The sequence below is a fragment of the Mytilus trossulus genome, chromosome 5 (assembly GCF_036588685.1).
Source record: "Mytilus trossulus isolate FHL-02 chromosome 5, PNRI_Mtr1.1.1.hap1, whole genome shotgun sequence".
NCBI lineage: Eukaryota > Metazoa > Mollusca > Bivalvia > Mytilida > Mytilidae > Mytilus > Mytilus trossulus.
Window position 1 is genome coordinate 4,906,595 of NC_086377.1, and position 16,244 is coordinate 4,922,838.

Below are 16,244 nucleotides of genomic sequence, written 5' to 3' on the forward strand. Positions count from 1 at the left end.
CTGAAAATTTCAGGGCTGATAGATCTTGACCTAATGAACATTTTTACCCCTTGTCAGATTTGCTCTAAATGCTTTCGTTTCGAGATATAAGCCAAAAACTGCATTTGACCCCTATGTTCTATTTTAAGTAAAGGCAGCCATGTTTTTTGACGGATCAAAAATCGAAGTACACACTTTGTGCAGGATACTGTAAATTCAGAAATTATTGCGTGCATTTATTATTGCGATTTCGTCATTTTACTCTTGAATGCGATTTTAATTTTTACGATTTTGAGAAAAGTCATGCTTAATTCAGTTAAAATATTACAAAATGCAAGTTTTAATTATTGCGTTTACAACTCAGTCGCATTATTCGCGAAAATAAAAACCTCGCAATAATTTCTGAATTTACAGTAATCTAAGGAACAATCATGCTAAGTTTCATCCAAATCCATTCAGTAGTTTCAGAGGAGAAGATTTTTTAAAGTTAGCAAATATGATGAACAAATTGTGAAAAATTGTCATTAAAGGGCAATAACCCCTTAAGGGGTCAATTGACAATTTTGGTCATATTAACTTATTTGTGGATCTTACTTTGCTGATCATGTTTGATGTTTACAGTTTATCTTTATCTATAATAATATTCAAGATAATGACCAAAAACTGCAAAATTTCCTTAAAATTACCAATTAAGTGGCAGCAACCCAACAATGGTTTGTTTGATTCATCTGAAAATTTCAGGGCTGATAGATCTTGACCTAATGAACATTTTTACCCCATGTTCGATTTGCTCTAAATGCTTTCGTTCTTGAGATAGAAGCCAAAAACTGCATTTGACCCCTATGTTCTATTTAAAGTAACGGCGGCCATGTTTTTTGACTGATCAAAAATCGAAGAACACACTTTGTGCAGGGTACTCTAAGGAACAATCATGCTAAGTTTCATTCAAATCCATTCAGTAGTTTCAGAGGAGAAGATGTTTGGAAAATTGTTAACGACGACAGACGACGACGACGACGACGGACGCCAAGTGATGATAAAAGCTCACATGGCCTTTTAGGGTAAAGAAGGGTAAAGATTGTTTTAATTCAGCAGTGGAAAGTAACATTAAATATTGCAATGTATACAGCATAGGTTGTAGCTGATTTAATTAAAATTCTGGAAAAAGGGAGATAATTGCAATTTTTTAAAGATGACTTTAACAATGACATCATTCATACTATAAGGACAGACAACAGATTCATGTACCTTGCAAAAGTTATGTAATTTTCTGGTCATGTGTTACATAATTTTGTGATTTGAACATCTGAGCGTATATATTACATTGTTAAATTTGTGGAAATCTTCAGGTATAGGATGTACAGAATTTAAGAATCAATGCACTATATTAACTACCCAGAAAAAAGCTGCCTACTCTAATTCTTTTATTGTCCTGATTTGAAGAAGTTTTTTTTTAATCAAATAGATATGAAGACTAATAAACATCTGATACTTAAATTTCTTTAAAAAAAAAAAAAAAAAAAAAAATGTCTACCTGCTTACTCACTGTCTCAACCTTTGGGTAGGGTTTGGGCAAACCAAAATTTTTTTAAGTGTGGCCTAGAAGCCTTACATTAATCAAACATGCATTCAGAAATCTAGTAGTGCTTTCCTTTTTACAAATTTTCGCATGGTATTAATTTTAACCTCAAATTTTTGCCTGTAAACAGTGATTCATAATAATAAATGCACACATTAATATATGATTTGACATTTAATTGCACCCATTAGAGAGTAAAGAGCAGGTGCCCTTTCACAAGGATTTAACTTTTTTAATATTGAACCAAATTATTTCCCTTTTACAAAGAATTCATCTTTTTGATAATAAATGAGTTATATCCCAATTACTCACAAATAAGTGGTAGGACACTCCTTGACACCAAATCTTGTGGCCAGTACTGGGTTTATATCTGTATCAACTTTGGCCACATTCATTCTTTGTTTTAATCTGCAAGATTTCATATAAAAGTATATAGCTTAAGAAATGATGATTATCACTTTATTTCAGTTAAATTAAAAAAAACAAGTGAAACTGTGAGCTACTGCTCACTGATGATACCCCCGCCGCAAGTAGATAATATCAATAGTGTAAAAATATGCAAGTGTTCGGTAAACAGGAAGTTGTCCAGTGATGAATCTGAAAACGCATCAAACGGTATAGCTGACTTATATAAATCCTGAAATCAAATTTCAGAAATCCTTGTATTGTAGTTTCTGAGAAAAATGTGACGAAAATTTTCAACTTGGCTATCAAGTGTAAAATCATACAAGTGTTCGGTAAACAGGAAGTTGTCAAGTGATCAATCTGAAAATGCATCACACGGTATAGCTGACTTAGATTAACCCTGAAACCAAATTTCAGAAATCCTTGTATTGTATGTAGTTCCTGAGAAAAATGTGACGAAAATTTTCAACTTGGTTATCATGTGTAAAATCATACAAGTGTTGGGTAAACAGGAAGTCGATGAATGATGAATCTGAAAACGCATCACACTGTATGGCTGACATATATAAATGTTGATACCAAATTACAGAAAGGGTGGATGTGTAGTTCCTGAGAAAAATGTGACGAAAGTTTCCTGGGATGGACTGACTGACGGACTGATGGACGGACGGACGGACTGACGGATGGACTGACGGACGGACGGAAGGACAGAGGTAAAACAGTATACCCCCCCTTTTTTAAAGCAGGGGGTATAAAAAAATATAATCCTGAAAACTAATTGCACCTGTAGTACAGGTACTGTCACCAGCAGGCAATCTACTCTACCAGGGCTGGTCTGTGTTTTTGTTTGATGTTTTTTTGTGTTGTTTAATAAAGTTTTATAGCTTGTTATTATGTTGTACTGTTCCACCACTGTCCCAGAAAAGGAGGGAGGGCAGGTGCCTTAAAACTTTAAACCTCCCACATTCTTTCCACTGTCCTGAAAGGAGCAAGCTGTACTTCAGTGGTTGTTGCTGATTCATGTCTGTAATATTTGTTTTTTGTAAATTGTTTGTTTTTTTTGTTTATAAGTAAGGCAATACTTTTCTCTTCTGGATGATTTCATATTTTCATGTCAGGGATTTTTGTAGCTGACTAAAAAGGGTATTTCAGACATTTTCTCAAAGTTGAAGACCACACTATTTCCTATTTTTGCTTACATCCACTTAGTTGGAACTTTGGTATATAGTTGTCTCGTTGGTAATCATACAATATCTCCTTATTTTATACCAATAGAACTCTACTCCCTAATGTTAAATAATTGACTCACTCTATGGCAGCGCCTTCTATTGCAGACAGGTAGCTCTGGCAAGCTGAATTGTAACTGAAAAATTAATAAATACATTTACATTTTGATAATTGAATATAACATGTTCTTTTTAGTAATAGTAGCAATCTTTCTTTGTTGATGTACAGTCATATGACATACATACCGTATAGCGGGTTATTTTCGCGGGTGTAAAATTTCACGATTTTCATTGAACAAGGTATACGAAATATTTTGGCGGTTATTATTTTGGCGGATTAAAAACTTTTATTAATACCTTTGTATGTACACCTTTAATTTGGCGGAATTTATTTTGGCGATTTAGTTCTGTCCGCGAAAATAGGCGAAAATTTGCACCCGGCGAAAATAACCCGCTATACGGTACATCCAAAATCAATAGTAATACAATATGAAAATTTTTTTATTTATCTCAATTGGTTGGTTTAGAGTCAAACAACATACTTTGTGACATTAACAAAAAACAACAACCTTCCAAAGCACTCTGGGTAATATTAAAAAAAAATGTGGACTGAATTTCCAACCTAAAAAGCATTCAAATAATCCTTTCTATTCTGGTCCAAATTGGTTGTTACAAAAAAAAATTGAGGAGGAATAAACAAAGATGGGACGTGGGCTGAACAGTGACCTATTTTTGCTAACCTTCGATGTCATTTAATATCTGGCAAAGATTTGTCTCTTTAATCATGTTAATAGAGAGATATGGTGATAGCAAGACAAAACCTATCACCTTTTACTGCCAGAGTTCATTCAGATTCTATAATAGGTTTTTTAGTTAAAATCATGAAAATCCATAAAACATAAGTCGTTTAATTACAGTACTACTGTTATGTAGATTTATTTATTTTCCTGGGTACCAATTTTTATGGATTAAGAAAAAAAATGCACTTTTTGGTCAGTTTTGGTGTATGTTTGATTTCTTTGTTTAACAAACTCAAGCTTATAGAAATTATACCATATAACAAGCCAGTTTCCTACTGTAGCCCCATTACAATGATATAAATCACTTACAATATTACTAGCTAGCCCCATTTAATAGACCACTATAAAATACTTACAATATAACAAGCCAGTCCCCTGTTGTGGCCCCAGTAGATGCTTGTGTCAGGTGCTCAAATGAGTCCTCGTACAGAGTCTGGGTGGCAATCTTTTTAGCATTATCTAACCAGAGTGTTACATCTTCCCATAGTATAATTCTTGTGTCCTCAGGAACTAAAAAATACAACATACCCAGTATATCGTATAGCGGGTTATTTTCGCGGGTGTAAAATTTCGCAATTTTCATTAAACAAGGTATACGAAATATTTTAGCGGTTATTATTTTGGCGGATGAAAACTTTTATTAATACCTTTGCATGTACACCTTTAATTTGGCGGAATTTATTTTGGCGATTTTCTTCTATCCGCGAAAATAAGTGAAAATTTACACCCCGCGAAAATAACCCGCTATACGGTATATACTAGACTTTTAAATGTTTTGGAAGGATAACACATGTGTATTTATGAACTACAACAATACATTAATGATGCTAGCTTCTCATCATCTTAAAATTGTGTTAATCTTTTATGATTATTTGTCCTTTAAAAAATTCACCTGCATAAATTTTTCCATATAAAAATAAACAATCGTAAACATTTTTGGTACAACAATATTTTCTTTTTTATGGCAGTGTCTTTGCTTCATTGAATGGTATTGAAAAATGGGTACAATTTAGTTAACCATGCAGTTATGTTTTGACTATGATTCTCTGGTTTGTTTTCATTTGGAGTATATTCACAAATGAACATCTCTTAACTACTTTTTTGTCTTTTATTTAAGAATTGAATGCTTCTTTTTGTAAATTTATTGGGGTGTAAAAGCGTTGACCGAAGTACATTTTGTATGAAGCGCAGAAGCGCTTCATTCTAAAAATGTACGCACGGTCAACGCTTTTACAACCCTATAAAGTTACAAAAAGAAGCATTCAATACTTATAATTACATATTTAGCTAGGATTATAAAAACACGATTTTCATGAAGTTTAATTTTTAAATTCACCTGTGCACTTTATTGTGGGACCTCGTGTCATCATGAATGAAATGTTATTGTCTCATGCAATTGGTTACGGAATAACATGTGATGTGCAATTAGCCAATCAGAATAACGTATTATAATGAAACATACATCTAATGTAATTATTCCTTAATATGTAATGAGGATAACTCTCAAACCTACTTTCATACAATACTGGACTGGCCTTTCTGAAGAATATAAGCTGTGGTACTGTGTGTACACCATACTTACTTTCATACAATACTGGACTGGCCTTTCTGAAGAATATAAGCTGTGGTACTGTGTGTACACCATACTTACTTTCATACAATACTGGACTGGCCTTTCTGAAGAATATAAGCTGTGGTACTGTGTGTACACCATACTTACTTTCATACAATACTGGACTGGCTTTTCTGAAGAATATAAGCTGTGGTACTGTGTGTACACCATACTTACTTTCATACAATACTGGACTGGCTTTTCTGAAGAATATAAGCTGTGGTACTGTGTGTACACCATACTTACTTTCATACAATACTGGACTGGCTTTTCTGAAGAATATAAGCTGTGGTACTGTGTGTACACCATACTTACTTTCATACAATACTGGACTGGCTTTTCTGAAGAATATAAGCTGTGGTACTGTGTGTACACCATACTTACTTTCATACAATACTGGACTGGCTTTTCTGAAGAATATAAGCTGTGGTACTGTGTGTACACCATACTTACTTTCATACAATACTGGACTGGCTTTTCTGAAGAATATAAGCTGTGGTACTGTGTGTACACCATACTTACTTTCATACAATACTGGACTGGCTTTTCTGAAGAATATAAGCTGTGGTACTGTGTGTACACCATACTTACTTTCATACAATACTGGACTGGCTTTTCTGAAGAATATAAGCTGTGGTACTGTGTGTACACCATACTTACTTTCATACAATACTGGACTGGCTTTTCTGAAGAATATAAGCTGTGGTACTGTGTGTACACCATACTTACTTTCATACAATACTGGACTGGCTTTTCTGAAGAATATAAGCTGTGGTACTGTGTGTACACCATACTTACTTTCATACAATACTGGACTGGCTTTTCTGAAGAATATAAGCTGTGGTACTGTGTGTACACCATACTTACTTTCATACAATACTGGACTGGCTTTTCTGAAGAATATAAGCTGTGGTACTGTGTGTACACCATACTTACTTTCATACAATACTGGACTGGCTTTTCTGAAGAATATAAGCTGTGGTACTGTGTGTACACCATACTTACTTTCATACAATACTGGACTGGCTTTTCTGAAGAATATAAGCTGTGGTACTGTGTGTACACCATACTTACTTTCATACAATACTGGACTGGCTTTTCTGAAGAATATAAGCTGTGGTACTGTGTGTACACCATACTTACTTTCATACAATACTGGACTGGCTTTTCTGAAGAATATAAGCTGTGGTACTGTGTGTACACCATACTTACTTTCATACATTACTGGACTGGCTTTTCTGAAGAATATAAGCTGTGGTACTGTGTGTACACCATACTTACTTTCATACAATACTGGACTGGCTTTTCTGAAGAATATAAGCTGTGGTACTGTGTGTACACCATACTTACTTTCATACAATACTGGACTGGCTTTTCTGAAGAATATAAGCTGTGGTACTGTGTGTACACCATACTTACTTTCATACAATACTGGATTGGCCTTTCTGAAGAATATAAGCTGTGGTACTGTGTGTACACCATACTTACTTTCATACAATACTGGACTGGCTTTTCTGAAGAATATAAGCTGTGGTACTGTGTGTACACCATACTTACTTTCATACAATACTGGACTGGCTTTTCTGAAGAATATAAGCTGTGGTACTGTGTGTACACCATACTTACTTTCGTACAATACTGGACTGGCTTTTCTGAAGAATATAAGCTGTGGTACTGTGTGTACACCATACTTACTTTCGTACAATACTGGACTGGCCTTTCTGAAGAATATAAGCTGTGGTACTGTGTGTACACCATACTTACTTTCGTACAATACTGGACTGGCTTTTCTGAAGAATATAAGCTGTGGTACTGTGTGTACACCATACTTACTTTCATACAATACTGGACTGGCTTTTCTGAAGAATATAAGCTGTGGTACTGTGTGTACACCATACTTACTTTCGTACAATACTGGACTGGCTTTTCTGAAGAATATAAGCTGTGGTACTATGTGTACACCATACTTACTTTCGTACAATACTGGACTGGCCTTTCTGAAGAATATAAGCTGTGGTACTGTGTGTACACCATACTTACTTTCGTACAATACTGGACTGGCTTTTCTGAAGAATATAAGCTGTGGTACTGTGTGTACACCATACTTACTTTCATACAATACTGGACTGGCTTTTCTGAAGAATATAAGCTGTGGTACTGTGTGTACACCATACTTACTTTCATACAATACTGGACTGGCTTTTCTGAAGAATATAAGCTGTGGTACTGTGTGTACACCATACTTACTTTCATACAATACTGGACTGGCTTTTCTGAAGAATATAAGCTGTGGTACTGTGTGTACACCATACTTACTTTCATACAATACTGGACTGGCTTTTCTGAAGAATATAAGCTGTGGTACTGTGTGTACACCATACTTACTTTCATACAATACTGGACTGGCTTTTCTGAAGAATATAAGCTGTGGTACTGTGTGTACACCATACTTTCTTTCATACAATACTGGACTGGCTTTTCTGAAGAATATAAGCTGTGGTACTGTGTGTACACCATACTTACTTTCATACAATACTGGACTGGCTTTTCTGAAGAATATAAGCTGTGGTACTGTGTGTACACCATACTTACTTTCATACAATACTGGACTGGCTTTTCTGAAGAATATAAGCTGTGGTACTGTGTGTACACCATACTTACTTTCATACAATACTGGACTGGCTTTTCTGAAGAATATAAGCTGTGGTACTGTGTGTACACCATACTTACTTTCATACAATACTGGATTGGCCTTTCTGAAGAATATAAGCTGTGGTACTGTGTGTACACCATACTTACTTTCATACAATACTGGACTGGCTTTTCTGAAGAATATAAGCTGTGGTACTGTGTGTACACCATACTTACTTTCGTACAATACTGGACTGGCTTTTCTGAAGAATATAAGCTGTGGTACTGTGTGTACACCATACTTACTTTCATACAATACTGGACTGGCTTTTCTGAAGAATATAAGCTGTGGTACTGTGTGTACACCATACTTACTTTCATACAATACTGGACTGGCTTTTCTGAAGAATATAAGCTGTGGTACTGTGTGTACACCATACTTACTTTCATACAATACTGGACTGGCTTTTCTGAAGAATATAAGCTGTGGTACTGTGTGTACACCATACTTACTTTCATACAATACTGGACTGGCTTTTCTGAAGAATATAAGCTGTGGTACTGTGTGTACACCATACTTACTTTCATACAATACTGGACTGGCTTTTCTGAAGAATATAAGCTGTGGTACTGTGTGTACACCATACTTACTTTCATACAATACTGGACTGGCTTTTCTGAAGAATATAAGCTGTGGTACTGTGTGTACACCATACTTACTTTCATACAATACTGGACTGGCTTTTCTGAAGAATATAAGCTGTGGTACTGTGTGTACACCATACTTACTTTCATACAATACTGGACTGGCTTTTCTGAAGAATATAAGCTGTGGTACTGTGTGTACACCATACTTACTTTCATACAATACTGGACTGGCTTTTCTGAAGAATATAAGCTGTGGTACTGTGTGTACACCATACTTACTTTCATACAATACTGGACTGGCTTTTCTGAAGAATATAAGCTGTGGTACTGTGTGTACACCATACTTACTTTCATACAATACTGGACTGGCTTTTCTGAAGAATATAAGCTGTGGTACTGTGTGTACACCATACTTACTTTCATACAATACTGGACTGGCTTTTCTGAAGAATATAAGCTGTGGTACTGTGTGTACACCATACTTACTTTCATACAATACTGGACTGGCTTTTCTGAAGAATATAAGCTGTGGTACTGTGTGTACACCATACTTACTTTCATACAATACTGGACTGGCTTTTCTGAAGAATATAAGCTGTGGTACTGTGTGTACACCATACTTACTTTCATACAATACTGGACTGGCTTTTCTGAAGAATATAAGCTGTGGTACTGTGTGTACACCATACTTACTTTCATACAATACTGGACTGGCTTTTCTGAAGAATATAAGCTGTGGTACTGTGTGTACACCATACTTACTTTCATACAATACTGGATTGGCCTTTCTGAAGAATATAAGCTGTGGTACTGTGTATACACCATACTTACTTTCATACAATACTGGACTGGCTTTTCTGAAGAATATAAGCTGTGGTACTGTGTGTACACCATACTTACTTTCATACAATACTGGACTGGCTTTTCTGAAGAATATAAGCTGTGGTACTGTGTGTACACCATACTTACTTTCATACAATACTGGACTGGCTTTTCTGAAGAATATAAGCTGTGGTACTGTGTGTACACCATACTTACTTTCATACAATACTGGACTGGCCTTTCTGAAGAATATAAGCTGTGGTACTGTGTGTACACCATACTTACCACAGCTTATATTCTTCAGAAAAGCCAGTCCAGTATTGTATGAAAGTAAGTATGGTGTACACACAGTACCACAGCTTATATTCTTCAATACTGGACTGGCTTTTCTGAAGAATATAAGCTGTGGTACTGTGTGTACACCATACTTACTTTCATACAATACTGGACTGGCTTTTCTGAAGAATATAAGCTGTGGTACTGTGTGTACACCATACTTACTTTCATACAATACTGGACTGGCTTTTCTGAAGAATATAAGCTGTGGTACTGTGTGTACACCATACTTACTTTCATACAATACTGGACTGGCTTTTCTAAAGAATATAAGCTGTGGTACTGTGTGTACACCATACTTACTTTCATACAATACTGGACTGGCTTTTCTGAAGAATATAAGCTGTGGTACTGTGTGTACACCATACTTACTTTCATACAATACTGGACTGGCTTTTCTAAAGAATATAAGCTGTGGTACTGTGTGTACACCATACTTACTTTCATACAATACTGGACTGGCCTTTCTGAAGAATATAAGCTGTGGTACTGTGTGTACACCATACTTACTTTCATACAATACTGGACTGGCTTTTCTGAAGAATATAAGCTGTGGTACTGTGTGTACACCATACTTACTTTCATACAATACTGGACTGGCTTTTCTGAAGAATATAAGCTGTGGTACTGTGTGTACACCATATCTACTTTCATACAATACTGGACTAGCTTTTCTGAAGAATATAAGCTGTGGTACTGTGTGTACACCATACTTACTTTCATACAATACTGGACTGGCTTTTCTAAAGAATATAAGCTGTGGTACTGTGTGTACACCATACTTACTTTCATACAATACTGGACTGGCCTTTCTAAAGAATATAAGCTGTGGTACTGTGTGTACACCATACTTACTTTCATACAATACTGGACTGGCTTTTCTGAAGAATATAAGCTGTGGTACTGTGTGTACACCATACTTACTTTCATACAATACTGGACTGGCTTTTCTGAAGAATATAAGCTGTGGTACTGTGTGTACACCATACTTACTTTCATACAATACTGGACTGGCTTTTCTGAAGAATATAAGCTGTGGTACTGTGTGTACACCATACTTACTTTCATACAATACTGGACTGGCGTTTCTGAAGAATATAAGCTGTGGTACTGTGTGTACACCATACTTACTTTCATACAATACTGGACTGGCGTTTCTGAAGAATATAAGCTGTGGTACTGTGTGTACACCATACTTACTTTCATACAATACTGGACTGGCTTTTCTGAAGAATATAAGCTGTGGTACTGTGTGTACACCATACTTACTTTCATACAATGCTGGACTGGCTTTTCTGAAGAATATAAGCTGTGGTACTGTGTGTACACCATACTTACTTTCATACAATACTGGACTGGCTTTTCTGAAGAATATAAGCTGTGGTACTGTGTGTACACCATACTTACTTTCATACAATACTGGACTGGCGTTTCTGAAGAATATAAGCTGTGGTACTGTGTGTACACCATACTTACTTTCATACAATACTGGACTGGCTTTTCTGAAGAATATAAGCTGTGGTACTGTGTGTACACCATACTTACTTTCATACAATGCTGGACTGGCTTTTCTGAAGAATATAAGCTGTGGTACTGTGTGTACACCATACTTAACGGCAGTGCCAGGGTCGTCACATTTCACCTTTACTATTTCTGTAATACATTTAAGGACGTTATCATCTTAAAAGTTTGCAGCTAGTGAACGCTATCATCACACCTGCATAAATACAGGAATGTTTATTCATTGTCTTATCAACCCTTATCTCAATTATCTCCCTTGGAATTTTTTTTAAATTAGGAAACAACACATTTTTCTTTAAGATTTTAACAAAATCATGTTTTCAACATGTTCGAGATGTTTTCATGATCACATTTGTGCAATTTGGACTAAAGGTCAAATTGGTGAAGTGACTATTTGGTAAGCATGATGTTGACTTTTCATTTCTTTTCTTTGGTTAATTTGTTGGTTTCTGGCTCATTGACTAATACATAAATATGGCTTTTGATACAATATCCTGGATTTTCATAGAACAAGTTCTTGACTTTTTCAACTTTGGAAATTCCATAAAACATTGGGTTAAAACTTTTTTTTACAAATACTAAATCAGCAATAACGCAGAATAATTTTCTATCAGATTTTTTTACAATTGAAAGAGGTTGCAGACAAGGGGATCCTTTATCTCCTTACATTTTCTTGTTATGTGCAGAAATTTTAGGAATATTACTTAGAAAAAAAGAAAACATAAAAGGTATTACTATTGAAGACTCTGAATTTTTGATATCACAATATGCTGATGACACCACATTTATTTTAGATGGCTCACCAGAATCCTTAGATGCATCTCTTTGTGTTTTAGAACTATATGCTGAATGGTCTGGTCTCAAGATGAATTTAGAGAAAACAAAGGTAGTCTGGATTGGGAAAAAGAAATATAGCCAAGATACAATGTGTGTAAAGTGGGGATTGGAGTGGGGTTCCAACAGATTTACGCTCTTGGGTATTAAATATTCAGTAGACTTACAAGAAATGGAAACACTAAATTTTGAACCCAAATTTAAAGAGATAGAAAGAACAATGAAAAGCTGGTCTAACAAATACTTATCCCCAATTGGAAAAATTACAATAATTAAAAGTCTTATAATTTCAAAGCTCAATCACCTATTTTTAACTTTACCAAATCTTAATAATGGATTACTAAATCAATTCATAAAAAAACTATTTGATTTTATTTGGGATGGTAAACCAGACAAAATTAAAAGGGAAACAATTGCTCAAATATATGAACTGGGTGGACTTAACATGTTAAATCTAAAACAATACATCAAAGGATTAAAACTAACTTGGATAAGAAGAATAATCAAACAAACTAATAACTATTGTAAATTACTAACTTGTACTGAAAAAATTGAATTAAATGAATTAATCTTGGTAGGTCCAAGAACACAAGTTAAAAATCCTTTTTGGCTGGAGGTTTTTAATGCTTGGACTGAACTACAAACCAAAGTAGCTATTAAGAACGAATATGATTTTATCGCATCTAATCTTTGGAATAATAAAGAAATTAAAATTGGTAATCAAACCCCTCTGTATAAAAAATGGACTGAAAAGGGCGTCTGGTTAATAAATGATTTAATTGATAATGATGGACATTTGATGAATTGGCAGGAATTTAAAAAAACATATGATGTTGATACCAACTTTCTTATATTTCAAGGAGTAATGTCACCTGTTTATTCCTATATGAAAAGTCTTAATATTAAAAATAATCAGCTTATGAAGCCTTATGGGCCAATTATACCAACTACTATTTCTATATTTATGAAATCTACAAAAGGATCAAAAGACATGTATAATGTTTTAAATAAAAAAATAACCAATATCACATCACAGGAAAAGTGGTCTTTAATCCTAAATAGACATAATATTATTTGGAATAAAATATACAGACTTCCATTTTACATTACTAAAAACTCAAAATTACAGTGGCTCCAATACAGAATTAATCACAGAATTTTGGGAACAAATAAATTTCTCTACAAAATTAAAATCTCACAAAACAATAAATGCACTTTCTGTTCAGACTCAATAGAAACTATTGAACACATATTATGGACATGTCCAAAAGTTTTTGATGTTTGGGAAGAACTTAATAAATGGATATTTGCAAAAGTCCAAATTGAACTACCACTTAATTTAGATATTGTCTTATTTGGGATATTAGAAAAAACAGAAAAAAACTACATAAGAAATCTCATAATACTATTAACCAAATATTATTTATACAAAACAAAAATGCAATGTGGACAAGTAAATAGTGTAGCCTTAAAAAATTACCTTAAAGAAAATTTGTTCATTGAAAAAATAATATTTTATAAAAATAAACCATTGCAAAGAGCGTACGCCTGCTGGAACCCCTGGCTCCAACTAATAGAATGATTTTATAAGCAAACTCTCATGTAATAAAAATATCTACCCAATCCATGCTACCTTAGATTTAGATTTTCTATTCCTTTTTAAAATTATTAATAATATCAATATACATTTATAGAAGGATTCAAAATATCAACTTTATGTACTTGTCTCGATTTTGCTGATGTACTATGAACTTATTTACTATAATTATATTGCATATATGAAGTTCTTTGCCAATAAACACATTACAAAAAAAAAAAAAAAAAAAAAAAAAAAAAAAAAAAAAAAAAATACATAAATATGATTGACTAGAATAACAACACCATCTCAAGATTTATTAAGACATTGATAAACAAGAGGCTCTCAAGAGCCTGAATCGCTCACCTTAATTTTTTTGGTTAAATGTCTCCTCAATGATTATTTTGGCTTTTCAATTTATTTAAATGTTCTTTGAATCGTCCTATTTTCTTCGAAAGCAAAAAAAATAAAATTTCTCCTATGTCCTATTTTAGCCATAGGAGCTATGTTTCTTGACATACAAGGAAATAAAATATAAAATTTATACTAGATACTATGAAACTCATTTAGCCTAAGTTTGGCTGAAATTGATACAGCAGTTTCAAAGGAGAAGATTTTTTAAAGTAAGTCAACATGATGAACAAATTGTGAAAAAAGTCTTTAAAGGGCAATAACTCCTTAAGGGATCAATTGACAATTTTGGTCAAATTGACTTATTTGTAGATCTTACTTTGCTTAACATTTTTGCTATTAACAGTTTATCTGTATCTATAATAATATTCAAGATAATAACCAAAAACTGCAAAATTTCTTTAAAATCATCAATTCAGGGGCATTATACTTGCAAAACCAGTTACCCGATTCGGCTGAAAATTTCAGGACAGGTAGACCTTGACCTAATAAATACTTTAACTTCTTTGTCTTATTTGCTCTAAATGCTGGAGTTTTTGAGATATAAGCCAAAAACTGCATTTTAACCTGATAGATCAAAACTTCGGATACAATTTATAAACTAAATACCCTAAGGAACATTCAGTTAAAGTTTGGAAGTATTTGGTCTAGTAGTTTCAGAGGAGAAGATTCTTGAAATAGTTTACGACGACAGACAACGACGGACGACGACGGACGCCAAGTGATGGCATAAGCTCACATGGCTATGCCAGATGAGCTAAAAATTTGGGTCCATAGGACAATAAGCTTCTCTAGATCTATCTTAATTTAAATACTGTTCATTAAACAATGAACTATTGAAAAAGTCTTCAATACCCAAACCTAAACCTGATCTGGGATGAATAAATTGAGGGACCAACAGTCATCTCATTGAAAATCATACCATACCTCAGATTTCATATTATAAAATTGAGAATGGAAATGGGGAATGTGTTTAAGTGACAACAACTCAACCATAGAGCAGACTACAGCTGAAGTCCACCAATCGGTCTTCAAGAGAGAATTTCAGCAATCGGAGGCATCCTTCTGCGGGCCCCTTAACAAATAAATGTATACTAGTTCAGTGATAATGGAAGTCATAGTAGACATACTAAACTCCAAATTATACACAAGAAACTAAAATATGAAATAGAAAATAATGTGATATCGAAACCCCTGGTGTAATAATTTTTCAATAAGACATAAAATATGTATGTATCATATCACTTACCCTGATCAAACATTTCTGGTGTTTGTACTTTTTCAATTTCTTTCTCAGCATCAGCACATCGTGTACAAGTAGCTGTATCATAATCTGAAAGAAAGATTGGATTCATAAAACAGAGCAATATAGGCATGATAGGTGGTCCAAATAATTATGACGTCTGGCAAGGCTATTTTCATTTTTTTCTGCATGTTTTTTTTTTATGTTTTTGTCAAAGGATCAAAGTTAGTAATTTGTTAATATTTCATGAAAATTAAAGAGCCAAATTAATTTATAGTCAAGCCTAGTTATCTACCTTTTGCTTAGTCAAAATAATCATGACACATCTGGCAAGGCTATTTTAATTTTTTTCTGGATGTCTTCCTACGTAGGAATAGCAATAGATAGATAACTAGGCTTGACTATTAAAAAAAAATTGGCTCTTTAATTCATGTGTAATTTTCATAAAAATTTTATCAAAATATTAACTTCGATACTTTGACCAAAAAGATAAAAAATCATTGTGGATTTACAGCTGCTGGACAAACACTAGTTTTGAAACTTTAAAGTCTTTTAAAGTGTTATATGATTTCAAAGAGCCAACAGATTTAGTTTATAAGGATTTTCATACTTCTGTTTTTT

General features: G+C 33.9%; 1 protein-coding gene across 2 annotated transcripts in view; it reads right to left on the reverse strand.

Moving 5' to 3' along the window:
- Nucleotides 1–16,244, reverse strand: part of LOC134718473 (uncharacterized) — a 29,408-nt gene that overhangs the window by 12,411 nt on the left and 753 nt on the right. For both annotated transcript variants that reach the window (XM_063581021.1, XM_063581020.1), the window contains exons 2-6: nucleotides 15,630–15,713; nucleotides 11,584–11,691; nucleotides 4,346–4,499; nucleotides 3,273–3,326; nucleotides 1,871–1,966 (exon numbers count right to left, since the gene is read on the reverse strand). In XM_063581021.1, the coding sequence (XP_063437091.1) occupies nucleotides 1,871–1,966; nucleotides 3,273–3,326; nucleotides 4,346–4,499; nucleotides 11,584–11,691; nucleotides 15,630–15,713 (496 nt within the window). The remainder of the gene's footprint in view (nucleotides 1–1,870; nucleotides 1,967–3,272; nucleotides 3,327–4,345; nucleotides 4,500–11,583; nucleotides 11,692–15,629; nucleotides 15,714–16,244) is intronic.